This window comes from Urocitellus parryii, chromosome 2 (assembly GCF_045843805.1).
Source record: "Urocitellus parryii isolate mUroPar1 chromosome 2, mUroPar1.hap1, whole genome shotgun sequence".
Lineage (NCBI taxonomy): Eukaryota > Metazoa > Chordata > Mammalia > Rodentia > Sciuridae > Urocitellus > Urocitellus parryii.
Genome location: NC_135532.1, coordinates 169,804,277 through 169,825,126, shown reverse-complemented (window position 1 = coordinate 169,825,126; position 20,850 = coordinate 169,804,277). Strand labels below are relative to the sequence as shown.

At 36.0% G+C, this 20,850-nt stretch overlaps 2 protein-coding genes across 2 annotated transcripts in view; both read left to right on the top strand.

Annotated features, from left to right (window-relative positions):
- Positions 1 to 9,412, top strand: part of Kpna1 (karyopherin subunit alpha 1) — a 62,053-nt gene extending 52,641 nt beyond the window's left edge. Inside the window, exons 11-14 of the mRNA XM_077795350.1 lie at positions 1,588 to 1,713; positions 3,558 to 3,685; positions 8,425 to 8,603; positions 8,917 to 9,412. Coding sequence (XP_077651476.1) covers positions 1,588 to 1,713; positions 3,558 to 3,685; positions 8,425 to 8,603; positions 8,917 to 9,104 — 621 coding nt within the window. The 3' untranslated portion in view covers positions 9,105 to 9,412. The remainder of the gene's footprint in view (positions 1 to 1,587; positions 1,714 to 3,557; positions 3,686 to 8,424; positions 8,604 to 8,916) is intronic.
- A 2,955-nt stretch (positions 9,413 to 12,367) lies between these two features.
- On the top strand, positions 12,368 to 19,291 carry Wdr5b (WD repeat domain 5B). The gene is made up of 2 exons (XM_026394596.2): positions 12,368 to 17,722; positions 18,098 to 19,291. The coding sequence occupies exon 2, from the start codon at positions 18,136 to 18,138 to the stop codon at positions 19,126 to 19,128; it is 993 nt and encodes a 330-aa protein (XP_026250381.2). The 5' UTR covers positions 12,368 to 17,722; positions 18,098 to 18,135; the 3' UTR covers positions 19,129 to 19,291.
- The last annotated feature ends 1,559 nt before the right edge of the window (positions 19,292 to 20,850 follow it).

The following is a 20,850-nucleotide window of genomic DNA, read 5'->3' as shown; positions in this document are numbered from 1 at the left end:
TTGGCTTACTTAGCATTATATCCTCCAACTTTATCCATTTACCTGCAAATGCCATAATTTTATTCTCTTTTAAAGCTGAGTAATATTCCATTGTGTGTGTGTATATATACCACATTTTCTTTATCTATTCATCTACTGAATGGCATCTGGGTTGGCTCCACAATTTATCTATGTTGAATTGTGTTGCTATAAACATTGATGTGGCTGTGTCACTATAGTATGCTGTTTTTAAGTCCTTTGGATAAACCCAGGAGTGGGATAGCTGCGTCAAATTGTGGTTCCATTCGAAGTTTACTGAGGAATCTCCATACTGTCTCCAGAGTGGTTGTACCAGTTTGCAGTCCCATCAGTAACGTATGAGTGTGCCTTTTTCCCCCCACATCCTCACCAACACTTATTGTTTGTATTCTTGATAGCTGCCATTCTGACTGGAGTGAGATGGAATCTTAGAGTGTTTTGGAGTTGCATTTTTCTAATTGTTAGAGATGTTGAACATTTTTTCATGTGTTTGTTGATTGATTATATATCATCTTCTGAAAAGTGTCTGTTCAGTTCCTATGGCCTTGAACTTTTGATCTTCCTGTCTCAACCTCCTGAGCCACTGGGATTATAGGTGTGCACCATCATGCCTCTGTTTTTGTTTTTTTTTTTTTCCTTAACTGTAGTTTGTAGTACAGGCTTTTCTATTTCTAGCTTTTAGGCCCAGCATCCTTCCTCTTGTGTGCATTCCAAGGTTCCTTCCATGAAGTTTTTTTCTTGACTATTCTTCTTCAAGTATTCTGTTTAATTTCTGACATGTTTGTTTTCCAGACCATTTCTTTGGTAGTTTTTAAATTGCTTGTGACATCTCTTATACTTTTTTTCAAGGTTTGTTTTAATTCAGTGTAAAAATATATTTTTTCATTATAGGAAAATTATCAAATGAAAGTCACCCGTAACTCTACTATCTGGTGTTTTTATTGTATGCAATCATATGTACTGCTGTACAGTTTAATATACTGCTCTTTTCCTGGTGTTCACTTAACATTCTGTTACAAATCTGTAATTTCCTCTGAGTAGATACGTGGGTTATTTTTTTTTATCTCTCTTGCCTTTGTGAGCTATTTGATACCTGGTTCCATGTTTTTTTTAATCCTCATATTCTTTAAGTATGTATTAATTCATTAAGTATGTATTGGTTATATTTCATTAAGTATGTATTAGTTCAGTGACTGTAAGATAGAGAGTTAGCAGAGAATTTCAAAATCTGAGACTACTGTTCTTATCACTTAATATATTTACCCATCCAGAAGACATACCTGTAGAGACAGGAGCTGAATGAGAATCCTAATTACTAATAATTACTAATTCTAACATTGTGTTTTATTAAGTATGACTTTTAGTAGTTGTGAAAGTGTACGATGAAGCTAGTTTAATAAGTCTTAGAAATTAATTTTTACTAATAGTAAAAATTACTTATTTTTTAGATTTCAAGGGGAGGTGTTATTTCTGTATCTATATTTTTCCTAAAGTAGCTCTGTGAATTAAAAATTTACTTACATTTGGAACAATACAGTAAGTTAAAAGTTTTTAAACTTTTCCTTTTAGGTAATTTTGAATTGTTCCGCTCTTCAGAGTTTATTGCATTTGCTGAGTAGCCCAAAGGAATCTATCAAAAAGGAAGCATGTTGGACAATATCTAATATCACAGCTGGAAATAGGGCACAGATCCAGGTAATCTCATAGCACCTTTATTTCTTACACTGTTAGTGATTGGTAAGTTTTTTGTTTTTTAAAATTCAATCTTTAAAATATCATAGTTTTTATTATTGCTTTGAAAATCACTACCTTCTGTTGCTATTTCAGAGTCTGCTTCTTATTTTCTTCTTTCTAGCTTACAAATGCTTATTCTTTTGAAACTTTTACTTAGGCCTTGGTTTATCCCTTTGTCGTTAATATTTGATGACTTACCCAACATCCAGAAAAAAAGTATATTGTATTTTTGAAATATTTTAATGGACTTTATGTTATACAGATTGGCTTTACTCTTGCCAACTAAACAGTTATTTAAATGGTTTTTTAAATGGTTATCTACCCTTTACTTTTGCTTTTCTGTTACTGGGAGAGTAACCTAAGAGGAAGACAAGCGGTGGGCTAATGTTCAACATGAACTGTGATCAAGGCTGCCATAATGGTTTAGAATACAGATTTAGAGGCTTATGTATCAATACAAATAAAAGTTTAAAAAAAATGATGAAGCTGAGGCTCAGAGAACTATAATAGTATGCTCAGGTGCATCTCCAGTAAATGAAAGGACTAGAATTGGGTGTCTTTCCACTAAAGTTTGCTGACTTCCTTCACTGGTATCATAGAAGATGTTCTTGACCAAGAAAGCATTGTTAGTCATCCCCAGAAAATTGGATTAGGGACTGAGATTCATAGCTGTAGCAATTTATAGTGTGCTTCTGAAATTTCAGCTGTAGTTGATGGCCTGTTATCACCAGGCTCGTATATACCAGTTCTCAATTTCTTGATTAGGAGAAATTATGGAAACATACTTCAGGTTTTTTAAGCCAATGTGGAACATGAAAAAAGCAATTTGGGGCAAACTACTTCAGTGTTAATATGTTAAGTGGGGTTGAATAAAAGTACAAATAAGGGAATTGTGGTAATTTTATTGGGAGTAGTAGCTTGGAATATGATGGTGACAGTGATCATAAAGGAAAAAGAAAAAATAGTCTTGGAATGTTTCAAAGTGAGAATGATAAGGAAACTTGGTAACTGACTGAATTTAGAATGAATACAGAAATAAATAGCCTTTGTGAACTAGAAACATTTAAATAGGGACCTGATAGGAAAGATGATGTGTTTGAGATGAATATCAGACCTACAGTAAGTTGATGGCTACCCTGGGCTATAGCTTCAGTGACAAGTGAAGGACTGGAAAATTAACAGCACACGAGCAGGAATATATGCTGTGAACAGAATGAGAGTAGCAGAGGAACAGAGAATCCAACTTTTATAAATTGTTACATGGGATAGAACAACAGAGGATAATAAAAAAGAAAAGAACTAAGGGAGATTTTAAGATTTTTAGACTCCGTAGAGGCTGTCAAATATGGTACTAGGGAGCAGCTTAACAGGAATAATGAGGATTGTACTCCTTCATATCTATAATTATTGTGTGTATATGTGTCTGTGTGTGTATACACATATAAACGTGTGTGGGTGTTGGGGTATGTATATGTATATATTTATTCATTTATTTATTTTGCAGTCCTGGGGGTGGAACCCTGGAGGACTTTAAACCTGAGCTACATCCCCAGGCTCTCTTTGTGTGCGTGGGTGTGCGCGCGCGCGCGCGCGCACGCGCACGCCAGTATGATGCTGGAAATTGAATGCAGGGTTTCATATGTGCTGGGTAGTAGCCACTTTACCACTTCCAGCCCCCTTCCAATTTATTTTTAACAGGGGGAAGGGTGTCATTAATGAAGTAAACTTAAAAGTTATAATTAGTATTAGGAATATTTTTACAAATCTTATTTCCTTTTCCAATTTTAATTTTTTCTTAATTTCAGACTGTGATAGATGCCAACATCTTTCCAGCTCTTATTAGTATATTGCAAACTGCTGAGTTTCGGACAAGGAAAGAAGCTGCTTGGGCCATCACAAATGCAACTTCTGGAGGATCAGCTGAACAGATCAAGTAAGTACTAGCCAGCATCTTGTAAATTTAAGGAAAAATCATTGCTGTTTTTATATCTTCCCTCCCCAATATCACGTAGAATGAAAGAATAGGGACTGGGGATGTGGCTCAGTGGTAGCATGCTCGCCTGGCATGCTTGCAGCCCGGGTTTGATCCTCAGTACCACATACAAACAAAGAGGTTGTGTCTGCCGAAAACTAAAAAATAAATAAGTTTAAAAAAAAAAAAAGAAAAAATAGACTACATTTGAGGAATAAGGTGAAAGATGATTGTATTAAATAAGAATGCTTAATTCTGGCCTTTTGAATTATTGTACATTTTGTCTAATTAGACTCAAATGTGTATTTAATTTCTTACACCTGTTTTATTCTTTTTTGCTGAAAATAATTCAGGGATAAGAGAAATAAGGCACAGTCAAGGTTTGATGAAATAGAAATACTTACAGGTGAGCTTCAGCTTGCTGTGGAGCTACTTGGTCAGAAGCATCTTAGATGGTCTGAGTTATTACTTGTAGAACTCAGAGCCCAAGTATAATCGTTCACCAGTTCTTGATATTTCTACTTCAGATGTCTTAATGGTAGAATTAGATCATACTTGAAATAGAGATATGTCTTAGAATGAAGTACCATATTCGTAGAGGCAAGTATCTTCTAAAGTATTTTGGTGTTCAGTAAGAAGAAAAATTTGTTGTAGCTTGAGACTTAAATGATTTCCTTGTTAGTAATTTATAATCATGGTCTCTAGAGAATGCATAAATAAAATAGGAATCAGTTTTTCAAGGGAGCATTATGCAATTAAACATTAAATTCTGGACATCCAATGAAAGAAAGTGGAAAATGGAACCTTTCTTTGCCCCACCCACTCCCTCCCTTTCTTCCTTATGGAACCCAGGGCCTGGAACACACTGGACAAGGGTTCTATCACTGAGCTATATCCCCAACCCTTTTAAAATACTTTTTGAGCCAGAGTCTCCTTAAGTTGCCATGCTGGTCTTGATCTTGCTCTCTTCCTGTCTTAGCCTCCCAGGTAGTTGGATTACTGACTGGTGTGTGCTACCACACCCAATTGCCTTAGCTTTCTCAATGGGGAGTTCAGATGAAGGGATTATGGTTCCAAAGAGTGTTAAAGCATTTGCCACTTCCTTATAAATGATACCAGACAAACGTAGCTACTTTTATATTGTTGCCATGTGGACTATAGGCACTCAACACATGCCTAAAATCTCTGTTTGGAATTATAAAATAAAAATTACTCTTAACAAATTGCAGAAATTGTTTAGGTAGAGAAGATAAGAAATATGTGTCTGAAATAATAGAACTATAAAGAAATTACCTATATAGATAGCTATTTCGATGAAGTTCATCATAGACAGGCTATTCAGGTGTAAGTCTTTGAATGGTCTTCAGAAGCATAATTGTCTTTTTAAGGTCTTTTTCAAACCCTGGCTCAGGGTACTGTGATTTTAACTGAGCCACACAAATGAGAATAACATGAAGTAATTTAAATTATTATTTTCATTGCCCGTATGCCTGATGCACTTTTTTTTTTTTAAAGGGAATTTTTTTAATATTTATTTTTTAGTTCTCGGCGGGCATAACATCTTTGTTTGTATGTGGTGCTGAGGATCTAACCCGGGCCGCACGCATGCCAGGCGAGCGCACTACCACTTGAGCCACATCCCCAGCCCTGATGCACTTTCTTAATGAAAATAATTAAACATGTGCTTCTGAAATATTGCTAGTACCATTCTATCTTTCATTATAAATTACTTTGGGAGTATTTTGCTCTTATAGAAGAGTAGAGTTGCTACAGTTGGTTTTTAAAATTTGGCATATTTATAATAATAAAGTTAATTATAAATCTAATAGCAGTTTCTTTGTACCCAGATGAAGTGTTATCTTAAAAGACTGTTGAAAAAATATTAGTTCAGGGGCTGGGGATGTGGCTCAAGTGGTAGTGCGCTCGCCTGGCATGCATGAAACAATGGATTTGATCATAAAATAAAAAAATAAAGATTAAAAATAATTTTTTAAAAATATTAGTCCAAATTACAGAAACCAAACTGACTTTATCACCGGTAAAATAAGTTTATTAAGAAATTGCCAGGTTGTCTTCCATATTGGGTATCTCATCTTGAATTCTGACTAGCTGTAAGTTAATTGAGTTTCTCATTTTTCTTCTTGAGAGTTCTTTGAATATTTGTGATACCAGTCTTTTTATTAAATATGTGTTTTGCAATTATTTTCTTTTAGTCTGTGGCTTATCTTTTAATTCTTACAATAGAATATTTTATAGAGCAGGAAATTTTAATAAAGTCTAGATTAATCAATTTTTTTCTTTCCATGGATTAAGCTTTTCGTGTTGCCAAACCCAAGGTTGCCAAGATTTTTTCCTATGTGATTGTCTTTTTCTTTTTACTTTTTTTGGGGCGTGCTGGGAATTGTCAGTTCTCCAACTTTGTTATCAGTGTTGTGTTAGCTATTCTGGTCTTTAGCCTTTCCATATAAACTTTAGAGTTGGTTGGTATTTATAAAATATCTTACTGGAATTTTAATTGGAATTATCACATTGAATCTATAGATCAAGTTGGGAAAAAGCGACATCTTAACAATATTGAGTCTTCCTGTCCATGATCATGATTATGATCATGGAGCATTTCTTTGTTTATTTAGATCTTAAGATTTTGATGTTTTCCTCATATAGATCCTGTACATATTTTGTCAGATGTGTACTTCTTTAATGCTACTATAAATGATATTGTTTTAAATTTCACATTATAATTGTTCATTACTAGTATATAGGATAGCAGTAGAATTTTATTAACATTGTACTATCCAGCCATACTTACTGCTTATTAGTATGGGAGGTTTTGGTCAGTTCTTTGGGCTTTTCTGCATAGATACTGATGATATCTGGAAACAAAGATCATTTCTTCCTTCCCAGTCTTGTTAACTTTCTTTTTTCTCCTCATTTCTCCCCCGCCCCCTTTTAAAATAAGTGTATTAGCTAGGACTTTAGTGCAATGTTGAGTAGCAGTGGTGAGGGAGTACATCCTTGCCATGTTCTCAGTCTTTTCCATCATTAAGTATAGTGTTACCTGTACAGTTTTTGTTGAGGTTCTTTATCAAATTAACAAATTTTCCTCTATTCCTATTTTGCTGCATCTTATATTTTAATTGTGAATGAGTATTAGATTGTGTTACATTTTTGCATCTATTGAAATGATCATATGGTGATGTGATTGATTACTTTTTTTTTTAATGTTGAGTCAGCCTTGCATACCTGGAAAAAAAATCCCATTTAATGTATAATTCTTTTTACATATTGCTGGATTTTATCTGGTAACATTTTGTTGAGGATTTTTGTATCTATGGACTTAATAGAGATTAACTTGTAATTTTCTTTGTAATGTCTGTTTAGTTTATTAGCAAAGTGAGTTAAGTGTTCCTCTGCTTCTAACTTATGGAAGACATCATAGAATACTAGTATCACTTTGTCCTTAAATGTTTGGTAGAATTCACCAGTGAAATCATCTCATTATAGTGCTTTCTATTTCGGAGGATTAATTATCAGTTAATACATTTTAATCTATTTTTATTACCTATTTCTCCTTGTGTGAGTTTTGATAGTCTCTTTCTTTCAAGAAATTGGTCCATTTCATCATCTAAGTTATCATATTTGTGGGCATAGTTATTTGTATTATTTCTTTATTATCCTATTAATATCCATAGCATCAGTAATATTTCTCTGTTTTACAATATTAGTAATTTTGTTATCATTGTCGTCTTCCTCCTTTCTCTGTTTTTGGTTTGTTTGGATAGAGATTGATTTTTATATATTTTTGAAATTGAAAAAGCAAAGTAATCTGAGAGAGAAAGTAGAAGGTAGTACACTAGAAGTAAGTTCCAAAATGACACTATTCACATCCACAGAATGTACCTGGATTCATTCATTCATCATCTCCCTTTCTATACATAACTTGGAAACCAGAATGATACAAAAATGACATTAATATATGCCGTGACTGTGATTTTTTTTTTTTGTGTGTGTCATAGGAGTAATTATTATGATTAATCCTGATTACCTGTTAAATTCTCCCTGAATTGGGGCTGGGGATGTGGCTCAAGCGGTATTGCGCTCTCCTGGCATGCGTGCGGCCCAGGTTTGATCCTCAGCACCACATACAAACAAAGATGTTGTGTCCGCCGATAAGTAAAAAATAAATATTAAAATTCATTCTCTCTCTCTCTCTCTCTCTAAAAAAAAAAAAAATTCTCCCTGAATTAAATGAACTATCAATACTAGCCCGAGAGTTAGTTTTATTCTCCTCCTAGTCTTCTCAGAACTTAGTAAAATTCTAATCACATTTGAATTATTTGGCCTCCTGGGTTTGTGCTGGCTTTTAGAACCAAAGGTTCATGTTTGGGAAGTGTGGCTTCCTATAGAAACAAAAAGACAGTCTATTAGAACTATGCTATTTTAATTAATTAGTTGCTTATAATCAAGGTAGGAAATAATTTTTATTTCTTACAGTCCAAAAATTGTGAAGAGAAAAATTGGAGAACTAGTTTTGGTTAATTTTTTAATAGCTTTTTTTTTTTTTTTTTGGTGAAGTGTATAATTGACTGGGTACCTATTTTTATTTCTACAGTGAATTTGAGGATGACTCACCAGTTTCATAACAGTTTTACAAATTTAAAAATTCTGTTTTGACTAAATTGTTTTTTGTATTAATTTAGGTACCTAGTAGAACTGGGTTGTATCAAGCCGCTCTGTGATCTCCTCACTGTCATGGACTCTAAGATTGTACAGGTTGCCCTTAATGGCTTGGAAAATATCTTGAGGCTTGGAGAACAAGAAGCAAAAAGGAATGGCACTGGCATTAACCCTTACTGTGCTTTGATTGAAGAAGCTTATGGTAAGATGCTTTGAGTGAAGAAGATTGTGGCCAAGAATTAATTAGGTCATAGATGCAGTCCAATAATAACATTAATATTACTAGGTAGTGGAGGATGTGGTGACTGTTAAGGAAATTGCTATTTCTACAGACTCTATTGCTTACATATATATATTTAAGAAGTCAGTTTATAATAATAGCTTTTAGATATAATTTAGCAATTTTTCAGTGTCATTATAAAACATAAGAGAATCTTCATTTATATCAAGAAGACATGGTAAAATATAGTTTATTGGAAATTCCAATAAAGATTTTTCTTTATTCTTTGTTCTAGGTTTGGATAAAATTGAGTTCTTACAGAGTCATGAAAACCAGGAGATCTACCAGAAGGCCTTTGATCTTATTGAGCATTACTTTGGGACCGAAGATGAGGACAGCAGCATTGCTCCCCAGGTTGACCTTAGCCAGCAGCAGTACATCTTCCAGCAGTGTGAGGCTCCTATGGAAGGTTTCCAGCTTTGAAGCAATACTGCTTTCATGTTCCTGTGTCAGACCAGGCTACCCAGTCGAGTCTTCTTGTGGAGCCCACAATCCTCATGGAGCTAACTTCTCAAATGTTTTCCATAATACTGTTTGCGCTCATTTGCTTGCCTTGCGCACCTGCTCTCTTACACACATCTGGAAAACCTCTGGCTCTCTGTGGTGGAATACCCTTATAATAATAGGGTAACCAGAATGGCCCACTTTAATGGAAAATCCCTAGGCTTTGGAGATCCGAAATTATATTAGAGTCATGGGAATATATATATATTAATGTGGCTCCCTTTTTTGTGGGGGAGAAAAAAGGACTCTTCCTCATTCCCTTTAAAGTGGGAAACAAATACTGACATTAAAAGATAAAACTAAACCTTTATCTTGAATTTCACACAACTACTTGTGACAAGGGAGATGTTTAGACTTGTTGTGTACACTTCAGAGTACTTTTCATGAGTTCTTCCACAGTGAATCCTTGGATTATCTTGTGGCTTTTTCTAGCCAAATTTGCATTAATTCTTACTAAGATTGGATGGTTTTCTTTCCTCTATTGGCGCCATTCTTCAGATATTAAAATTAAACCATCCACTCCCTTACCTTCAGCCTTCAGTGAATGCTTTCTAGTTGTCAGGAATGCTGAGGAATTAACACTTTGACTCTTAAATGTGATACTGGTTTGCAGATTCCCTTAAAGCAGAAAAAAGAGGAGCATATATTAATTTGTATGGCTTTTGCTTCTCTTTGGTCTTATGTGACTTAGGATTTGGAAGTGGTTCAGTTCTAATGCTGGTATGAAGATTTAGAGTTCTTAGTAATCAAAAAACATATCCTATAATTCAGTTAAAAAATAAGGAGGGAAAAAAAAAGGACTCGAACCTTCCAATTTTCTCAGACTGAACCCAGATGACTAGAGGCTGTGTTTCTGCATTACAACAAATATTTCAGGCTTTGTGGTCCTGATCAAGGTCCTCAGTAAATTGGAGTTAACCCTAGGTGCTTTCCCCCTCTGTGACTGGCAGATAACACATTATTTTAAAGAATACTTAAGAATTTTTTTTTCTTAGTCAAGTGCAGCTTGATTCTGATATACCCCTGCTGCATATATGATCCCTGTAATGTAGCATTCTTAAGAAAAACAACCATTTTCTCAACATGACATGCTTAATTCAAATAAGGGCAGTGATCTTTTTTCTAATAACCTCATTGTTCCCTAACAATTTTATTTCATCTACTAGTACCAACTCCCACCCTCACCCCCAATAAAAATGGTGTCCACCTTCTGACTCATTTAATGATGACTGCAATCTATACCTGCAAATGGCGCTTCCAGTACTGTGTTCACTGATCCACATTTGTGCTTGGACTGGAATGAAAATATAAGCTTAATTGCCAAGATAACTGCAACTGAGTTCAATACGACTTCTCGGTGCTAGTTGGCCATCTTGACTCAATGTTGGGATACACTATCAGAGAAGATTTTTTTGATGATGATTCTGTTCAAAATGAATTCTGAAGGAAAAGTTGCTGACTTCTATTTCAGAGCATACCCTTTTAAACCTCTTTAGACTTATCCTCTTCTAGAATTCATAACCCCAAAGTGTAAAAACTATCTGGAAGTTGCCCCTGACAAGCTATTATACATCTCTGATAAATCCTGCTGAATGTAGGAGATTTTCAGAGCTTTCATACCTCATCATGATGTTATTTAAACAGCCAACTTATGTGACCTGATTTAAACTTTTAAAAAGCCCACTTCATTCAAACTAGAAAGATTCAAAGACAAAGGACATTTATCAGCCAAGAGTGACGCATTCTTCGCCTCTAGTCTGTAGTTGTGTCTGTGCTCGGGGATGGATACGTCTGATGTCTGTTGTTATTGATGGAGCAGCCACAGCAAAACTAGTCAACTCTCATCTATACTGTTACTTTTTCTAGTGCTGCTTTGTGCTGAGGAACTTTTTAGTTTACTGCACTTGACTTGTAAAAGACTTTGATTCTTTGTAATTTTAGGGATAAATTAGGTGGTTAATTTAAAGAAGAACTTTCAATGTTGCCTTTACATCACATTAAAATATAACTTCTTTCAGAAGTATAATAGAAGCACTGATTCATAGTAAAAATCTCATTTTTAGCTTTGAATTTTTTTTTGTGGCTGAGTTTTTTAAATTGTAAATTACTGGTAACATGTCATTTCTATAGGATGTTTTAAATTATGTATCTTCTATTAGATAATTTTTTTTTCATTTTATAAGCCAATTTGAATGGAAAAGAATATAAAGCACACCAAGTGTATTGCCACATTAGTAAGAGTAGTGTATGGTGGGAATTTTTGCTAACAATAGCAGGTGTCTCAATGAATGAATTAAAACAAAAAAAGTCCATTTAACTGATGTGATCTGTTTTGTTTAAAACAGAAGAATTTATCTTGCTGTGGTCCTAAAAGTTCATGAACCTTAAGATCTGAACTAAGCTTTTATTTTTTTAAGTATAAAAATTGAAATTGACTCAAGTTCTATCACAGCATAATTCACATGTGCTGGTACTTATTGATAAATCAGCCTTTTTGGTATTAGAAATGGCATTTTAAGGGGTAATTGTAAATCCTATTTTATTTCTCTGGAAGATTCTATTTAGTTTGACTTATATTTTTATCACAAAAGTGTGTTACTCATTATAGAAGTATATTGATTTCAACAAAAGAAAACTTTTTAGTTTTATATGCTGATGAGGACAAGTGGCTGTTTTTCCTCCCCTGACCCCTTCCTTCAAACTTTGAAAGTATACTCTTTCCAATGAGAACTTTGGTGGGGAGAGAAAAGTGTTCAGAGAATTTGGGGTGTAAAAGCACCTGATATCTGAAGGACCAGCAGATATATAATGGTTGATTGGAAAAATACCAGGGAATGTAAAGATGGTGGACATAAAGAAAAGATTGAGGAGACAGAATTCTCAGTAGAACACTATGTTGTCACTTATCAAAATCCTTTTTAGTTATTGCCTATGTCAGTAGTACTGCTTTTGAAGACTGTTGCCCTAGGATTATTTCTTCATATACCTGATAAAACTGATTTGACTCTGGGATGTTTTCAGCCTTATTGTTACAGAGGGAAAATTAGCAGTTTTCCCTTAATAAATCTGAATTATTCCAGGTTGCTGCTGATTTTGCCTAAGAAAAAAGTATGTAAGTATATTTCATCAACCAGATATGGCAACTAAATCCTCTTGTCAATGATTACCTGCAGGCAACTTTAATTAAATTATTTCTGTAGTTCAAAATAAACATTTTGGCTGTTGGATTCCCCATCTTGGGGCATTATTATAAAAAGATTTTCTTCAGGTCAAAGGATTTATTTCTATTTATTACTTGAGTGAAATTGTCTTATCAATGGCAAGTCATTATAGTTGTTTTAGGGATTGAAGCTTTTTATGTAAATTGGAAATTGTGATGTATTAGGATGCTGTTTACTAAAGAAGGGGCTCACTTTTAGAAAGAGGCATTGTTTGCTTTCAACTTACATTACATGCTACCTCCTACATTCCAGATTTGCTCATTTGTAGAGATATGTGTGCCTATTATGTGAAAGTCTCAAATTTAAGTATTTTGACGTACTAAATTAATAGGACCATTTCCTTCTATTAAGTGAACAGATTAAGTAAATATCTGTCCATTTGGGAAATGTTTTAGGTTACCTTTTTAAAAAGCTAATTTTTAAAAAGGTAACCTAAAACATTTTTAAAAAGCTAATTTTTAAAAAAGTAATTGAAAGCCAGATCTGACAAGTACAGTAAGTAGGCTGTAATGTGAAAAATATACCATAACATGCTTTATTGTCCTGAAGAGGACAGGTTTTAAGAATGGATACCTGAGCATCAGAATAATGTTTGGTAAAGTAAGGTATTTATATATGAATTAAAATTATCAAATTATATTGGGTATAAAATACATCTGAAAGCTTGAGGTAAGCAAAGGTAAACTTCTAGATGAAGTTCCATTCTGTTTTTAATTAAGTGTAGGTAAAGAAGTCTGTTTTTCTGAAGATCAAGGCAAAGGCACTTTGTCTTTATGTGAGCATCTGTTATGTTATGGCTAAGGTCTTTCCCATTTTCTTAATCCTCCAACTGGTTTTGAGGTGGATAGTTATCACTGTATTATAGATGACAAAATAAGACACATAAGAAATTACTTTGCTCCATGGTCACAATCCTTAAATACTGACTGTCCAAGGGAGGAGAGAAGACTTGCCAAGTTCTATCTTAAAGAAAGCAGTGGTTGTGCTGTTCTGTGCCCAGGAACTCCACAACTAGACTTTCAGGAGCCACAGGTGGACAAACCCATTTTGTAGGACCATTCTTCCTGACTTCTTCATCATTGGCTTTCTGGCTCTCTTAGAACAACTCCATCTGATGTAAGTTGCTTTTAGTTTATACAGTCTGGTGTTGTAGGCCCACTCAACCCAAATATCTTTCCCCTCGTTTGGTGCTAAAACTCTGTACATCAAGACAAGTACAACAGAGGTTTATTTAAAAAAAAAAAAATGGCAGCCAGATATGGTGGCATACACCTGTAGCCCCAGCACTCAGGAGAGGTTGGAGGATTGCAAATTTAAAACCAGCCTCAGGGGGCTGGGGATGTGGCTCAAGCGGTAGCGCGCTCGCCTGGCATGCCTGCGGCCCGGGTTTGATCCTCAGCACCACATACAAACAAAGATGTTGTGTCTGCTGAAAACTAAAAAATAAATATTGAAAAATTCTCCCTCCCCCCCCCCTCTCTCTCTCTCCCTCTCTCTCGCTCCCTCCCCTCTCTCACTCTATCTTTAAAAAAATAAAATAAAAAATAAAACCAGCCTCAGCAATTTAGCTAGGCCCCAACCAATTGGTGAACCCTTAACTCAAAATAAGGGCTGGGGATGTGGCCCAGTGATTATGTGCCCTTGGATTCAATCCCTACAAGAAAAAGGAATTTACTAACATAATTGGGAGATTTTCCATTCAAATGCAAATAAAGGGAGGTCTTGACAGAAAAGGAAAACCTTTGAAATGAAGAAGAATTACTCCCTGAAGCAGTGCCATGGATGTGAACTTAAAACAGTGTCCTAAAAGAGTATCATCCCTTTGAGGTATCATTTTACTGTATTTTTGTTTTTCTTATTTTGGCCACTCCTTGACCTTTTTCAGAGTGTTCTAACACTGATTTTGGAAGGGCTGTAATGATTCTTTGTAGTTGAAAGCAGTCTTTCAGGCCATGGGTGAGTGCCTTGCACATAGTAGACATCAATCAATAAATAAAGGAACATGCATTTTTGTGATGTTAGTAAAGGGTACTCAATTACAAAAGAAAATTCAAAGCTACTCTTTATGCTATTGTTTGAAACTAGATTAAAAACTTAAAGCTAAGTGTCTCAACATCTGTTTTATATGTAGTTGCTTTTCAGAAAACATAATATGACCTGAAGTTTACAAAAGCAAATTTGCTAAAGCCAGCTTGGGTGATTGTTGCCCTCTTTCACTTGAATTTTGGAAAAGTAATTGTCTCTAATTTCCAATCAGTATATGTGGCCATTTTTGTGATCATTGATGTTTTTGCAAAAAATAAAATTATTCTTGACACTTTTTTTTATCAAGATCCACTTAACCTGAGGAAACCAGCAGAGTGCAGTGGAGGGTCCATAGTAAGAATCAAAATACCTTATCTACCATTTGGGTTTAGGATTATTAAAGTGATGGGTACAGAGAAAATGAAAACTCAAAAGATCACAGTGGGAAGAGAATAGCACAGGATTTGAGAGAAGCCTGGACAGGCCTGGGTGTAAATTACCATATAAAAAGTGTGGAATTTTCCAAAATTAGGTTAATGGTTTATGAGAAGAGACTGCTGAACTCATCAGTGACTGTACTAGTTTATTAGGGACAGTTCCAGTTTAAATCAGTGGGTCGTTTTAATATGTTATATGTAAGTGTCCCCTGTTCATGGCAACATTCTGTTTAGAATATTTGCAATTTGGTAAGGGGCAAGAGGAATAAACCTTTCAATTGAAGATTTGAGACTTTAAATTATGAAACTTTTATGGTAAACTTAAGTAGGATTCCACAGGCAGGAAAATTTAAAATCACCTGTCTGATGAGAATTAAGGGAAAATGTTTAAAAAAAGGGGGTAGGGGTGGGGGTTAACCATGTGAGAGAATCTCTTCTTAGCTCACATAAAGTATGGTTTCTAACACTTTGGATTTACTTGTGTCAATATTCCTTACTCCTCCACTCTAGCCATCAATTTCCTCATTCGAAGGAATTCAAACTGAAATTCTTAGTTTTAATTCATAAGACTACATACAACATTAGGACTAGTTGTTAATATTAGAAAATGATTAATGAATAAGTTAACCAAAATCATAGTTGTATTCTTTATCATCTTTACACAGCTTCCTGATGTTGTTTGTAAAAAATCAAAATTTCAGATCTCAAAAGTGGGTTTAGTTTTATCAAATTTTGGAGAAAATTATTTTTGTGGTTGATGGTTGATTTTGTGTCAGGCATTTAACCCAGGAGCAGATTACCACTGAGCTACATCCCCAGGTGTGTGTGTGTGTGTGTTTGAGACCAGACTTGAACTTGCAATCCTGTTGCTGGGATTACAGGCCTGTTACACTCTCCTAGCTAATTGGCTTAATACTCTTAACACATTCTTAATTTTGTCCCTCTCCCTCATGCTTGTGGTATCTGTAGCGGATTAAATATATTCTAGCACCAATACTCCATTCAGCTTTTGTCAAATTTAGTTTATCTGTTTTAGTAGTTTCCCTAGTACATAAACAGTGATTGGGAAAATACAGATTTTCTTAACATTCTTTAAAACAAAAGCTTGATTTTTTTTTTAATCTCAGCTGCTTTTAAATTGACCTTTTAATGAGCTAACAAAAATGGAAATAGATGCTTTGGTGGCACACACCTGCAAACTAGACTTAAGGAAGCTAAGCAGGAAGAGCACAAGTTGGAGGCCAGTTTCAGCACCTTAACTGAGACTTGTCTTCCTGGGTACCCTCTTCAGTACCACAAATAGATGAATAATAATGTTTTAATGATGTTTTTACTATAGTTAATGAATTACAAGTTAGCAGGTATGCCTGTTGTGCCTTATAAAGGCAAAACTTTCACATGTCTAATAAAGTATACAATAGGAGACCATTTGTTTCCAAATGAGTTTTAATTTTCCACAGAGAAATGTATTTGCCCCCTGACTTTAGCTTGGTTACCAGGAAAACCCTTTACACAGAACAACACCTACCTCAATCTCTGGTAGGCACCCCTTGGGACTGAGGATCGAACCTAGGGGCTCTGGGCTACTGAACTACAGCTTTGATCCTTTTTATTTTTTGAGACAGGCTGTCGCTAAATTGCTCAGGCTAGCGTCCAAATTATGATCCTCCTGTTTCAATCTCTGGAGGAGCTGGGCATAAGAAACTATGTTCAGTTCCTTTCTAATTGAGCAATCACAAGGATGGAGAAACTAGTCCGTTTACAGTTTCTTTGTAAACTATTTAAAATATTTATTTATTGGTACCGGGACTTGAACTCGGGCACACAACCACTGAGCCACATCCCCAGTCCTATTTTGTATTTTAGACAGGGTCTCACTGAATTGCTTAGTGCCTCGCTTTGCCGAGGCTGGCTTTGAACTAGGAATCCTCTTGCCTCAGCCTACTGAGCAGCTGGGTTTACAAGCCTGCGCCACCACACCTGGCTAAGAGAGTATCTTAACTAGTTTACATACTTTCGTGGTCATGATAATTTCTTAAAACTATGGGAAGCTCTCAACAGCATATTTAAGAATAATCTTATCCATTTCTTACCCCATTGCAACAACCTCTGTCCTTCTCTGAATCCCCTTTGAAGAAATAGGAACTCTTTAGACCAAAAGTGCTCACACAACGTTTGCTGGGTTTTCCCATTGACTTATAGACTTATAACAAGACTTGTTCTTTATCCTTTTTCTAAAGGTTTAGAGGGGAAACTTTTTGAACCAGAAATCTTAAAATCTGGGCATTAATTCTTCTCCACTCAATATGGCATAATGGTCAAATAGGCCCTAATGCCACCAGGCAGGAGCAAAACAAAGCAATCTGCAGCGAAGGCGCTTGCACAGAGTCACGGGCTAAGGGTAGGTCAAAGCTCCACGCATTTCAGAAATGTGTCTAGTTTGGGTAATTTATGAGCCAAGGGTGGGCCTAAGCCTTTGACTAAGGGGCATCAAGAAACTCATTTTTTCAAAAAGAAATGCATATTCTTTTTTTGGGGAAAAAAGACCCACTAAATCCCAAATTATCAAATTAGGTCTGGGAAACATTCTGTTAGGATTCCCACTCTTCCAGGAAAGGATTTGAATTTGCGGGGCGTGAGCGAAAAGGAGCGGAAACTAACATTGCGGCGCAGGCGCAGGCGGGCATCTTCTATTGGCCACGTCGGTTTCGGCGTCATTGGGGGAGGGGTGGGTCCCTTTTTGCCCTTGCGCCCGGCTTCCCCTCCTACTCTTGTTTGACGCGGCGTTGAGGTGCTGGCTGTTGGTATTGCGGAAGGAACCTTGGCATCCCCAGCCTCTAGTTCCGGTGGCTACGTAGGTTTTTAACTTACGAAACCTTGTGTTTGAAGTGGTGGTTCGTTCATCCTCCAGTACTTAGTCCCTCAGACTGGAAGGGTGGCTCTGTGTTCTCCAACCTTCGGAGCTGGGTGGGGGAGGGCCGCTTGATAAGACGTTTTGTGCAACCCCTCCCACCGCCTCCGCTTGGGACCGCCCTATACCTTAACCAAACACCCAACTTTAGTACCAGGCCTCCCCGCCGCGCCAGAATCCTTTTGATAATATTCGCGAGTATTTGACAGGGGCGACTTAAGTATTAGAAGCCGTGCTGGTGATTCTGAAATCGTATTAATTGAAAACGTGCACTTTTAAAATTGCGATTTATTTATTTATTTTTACTGCATGGGTTAGGGCCGGACGTCAACCTACTATATTGGGGCTTCCGAGCCATGGCGACGAGGGAACCAGGAGATGCCTTGGCACAGTCCACCCTTCCCTCTTCTGCCAGTCACAGCAAGGAAGCGCCTGAAAAACCTAACTATGCTCTCAAACTTACTCTTGTGGGGCATACGGCAGCAGTATCATCAGTTAAGTTTAGTCCTAATGGAAAATGGCTAGCAAGTTCTTCTGCTGATAAACTGATTATAATTTGGGGTGCATATGATGGAAAATATGAGAAAACACTATATGGTCACAATCTGGAAATATCAGATGTTGCCTGGTCATCAGATTCCAGTCTTCTTGTTTCTGCCTCAGATGATAAAACTTTGAAGATATGGGATGTGAGGTATGGAAAATGTTTGAAAACACTGAGGGGACACAGTAATTACGTCTTTTGCTGTAATTTCAATCCGTCATCCAATCTCATCATTTCAGGATCTTTTGATGAGAGTGTGAAAATATGGGAGGTGAAAACAGGAAAGTGCCTCAAGACGTTATCTGCTCACTCTGACCCGATTTCTGCTGTTCAGTTTAATTGTAATGGGTCCTTGATTGTGTCGGGTAGTTATGATGGTCTCTGTAGAATCTGGGATGCTGCTTCAGGTCAGTGTTTAAAAACACTTGTTGATGATGATAACCCTCCTGTCTCTTTTGTAAAATTTTCTCCAAATGGTAAATACATTCTAACTGCAACTTTGAACAATACTCTTAAACTGTGGGATTACAGCAGAGGCAGATGCCTGAAGACCTACACTGGTCATAAGAATGAGAAATACTGCATATTTTCCAGTTTTTCAGTTACTGGTGGAAAGTGGATTGTGTCTGGCTCAGAGGATAACCTGGTTTACATTTGGAACCTTCAAACTAAAGAGATTGTGCAGAAATTACAAGGTCATACAGATGTCGTGATCTCAGCCGCTTGTCATCCTACAGAAAACATCATTGCATCGGCAGCATTAGAAAATGACAAAACAATTAAACTGTGGATGAGTAACTACTAAAGCCAAGTTAGCAAAAAAACTTATGTGAGGGCTGGGGATGTGGCTCAAGCGGTAGCGCGCTCGCCTGGCATGCCTGCGGCCCGGGTTCGATCCTCAGCACCACATACCAACAAAGATGTTGTGTCCGCCGAGAACTAAAAAAAAATAAATATTAAAAATTCTCTCTCTCTCTCTCCTCTCTCACTCTCTCTTTAAAAAAAAAACAAACTTATTTGAAAGATAGTTTTTCTAACTGGTATGTTTTTTATTTCTTTTAAAAAATTACCTTCAATTATAAGACTTACAGATTTATAATTCAAGAATACAAGACAAGACAGTTTCGAAAGCAAGTCTAGAATCTACCTGGGGCTTCTGACTTCTAATCTTGATGCCTGTTAGGAATCTCAGATATATTTGTCCCTGTACAGGTTTCTGTTCTATTCCTCTTACTAACTTTTGTAGAGGCTTGGTTTACTTGGGAAATAGTTCAATTAGACAGCATGTCTGATTGAGGTGGGCAAGAAATTTTAAATGAACAACAGCATGAGGCTAGGGTGGTAATAAGAGGACTGCAGATACATGTCACGTGCCTCCAGCACTTTTAGTGATATGTGATGGAACATGAAACAGTATATAGAATTATGTCAGTAAGTTGGGGAAAGTAATTCCTGATTTTTTAATTAAAGGACCTCTGCCTCATTAGATAGTGCCATCGTGTGATGGCAACGTATGCTATACTTGAGTGGTGAGACTGCGGTCCTTCAGGATGTTACCTATCAACTCACATACTTCAGACTCATTGTACAGAAGTTACTTCTTATGCCATCACTGTCTGTCTCCCTCCAACCTCAGTGGACAGAAGAATTAGATGTTCTTGCTTTTTCTATAATTCCTAAAACTCAAAATACATTATTTACCAATTTGTCATAATGTTTTCATGGGCCATGTTTCCAGCAGATAATGAGCTCTGTGGGATCAGGAAGTTTTGATCCCACAGAGCTGATTATTCACCTTTGTATTCTGTTTGATGAATGACAATGAATGTGATGCCACAACTTCCTTTATTCCTTGCCTCCTTTCAATAGGTTTTAGTAATAAATACCTAATAATATCATTATTGATTAAAAAGTGTCTAACCCTAGCCACACATATTAACTTTATTCACACAAAGCTTGCAGGAAATATAAGGTAAAAAATATAAAGTACAAAATGGTTTCTACCATGTAGACATGAAACATACAAAAAAAAATCTAGACATTAAGCAAAAATTAGTACAACAGTAATTTTAACTGAAAGCAATAAAGGCAAAACTGTCTTGCTTCTTTTATATTTTATAGCACCTCATCAATTGCTCATTAAATTGTATTTGACAAATTCTGAGGAATATATTATAGTGACTAGTAGAGTGCTGAGAGCTTTCTGAAGAATAAGTTACTAGTCAGGTGTTAGTGTTAAGAGGTTGATATATGGGGCTGGGGATGTGGCTCAAGCGGTAGTGCACTTGCCCGGCATGTGTGCAGCCCAGGTTCCATCCTCAGCACTGCATACAAAGATGTTGTGTCCGCCAAAGACTGAAAAATAAATATTGAAATTCTTTCTCTTTTTTTTTTTTTTTTTAAAAAAAAAAGGTTGATATATGAGAACATTGGAAAGAGTATAGTGTTAGTGTTAGAGGCAGGTCTGAAATTGTGGCTAAGAAATTTATATTTAACCCATAAAGAACAGTCATAGTGGGCTGGGGTT

Coding starts and splice junctions, on each gene's coding strand:
- Wdr5b (XM_026394596.2), top strand. CDS start 18,136: ATGGCGACGAGGGAACCAGGAGATGCCTTGGCACAGTCCACCCTTCCC.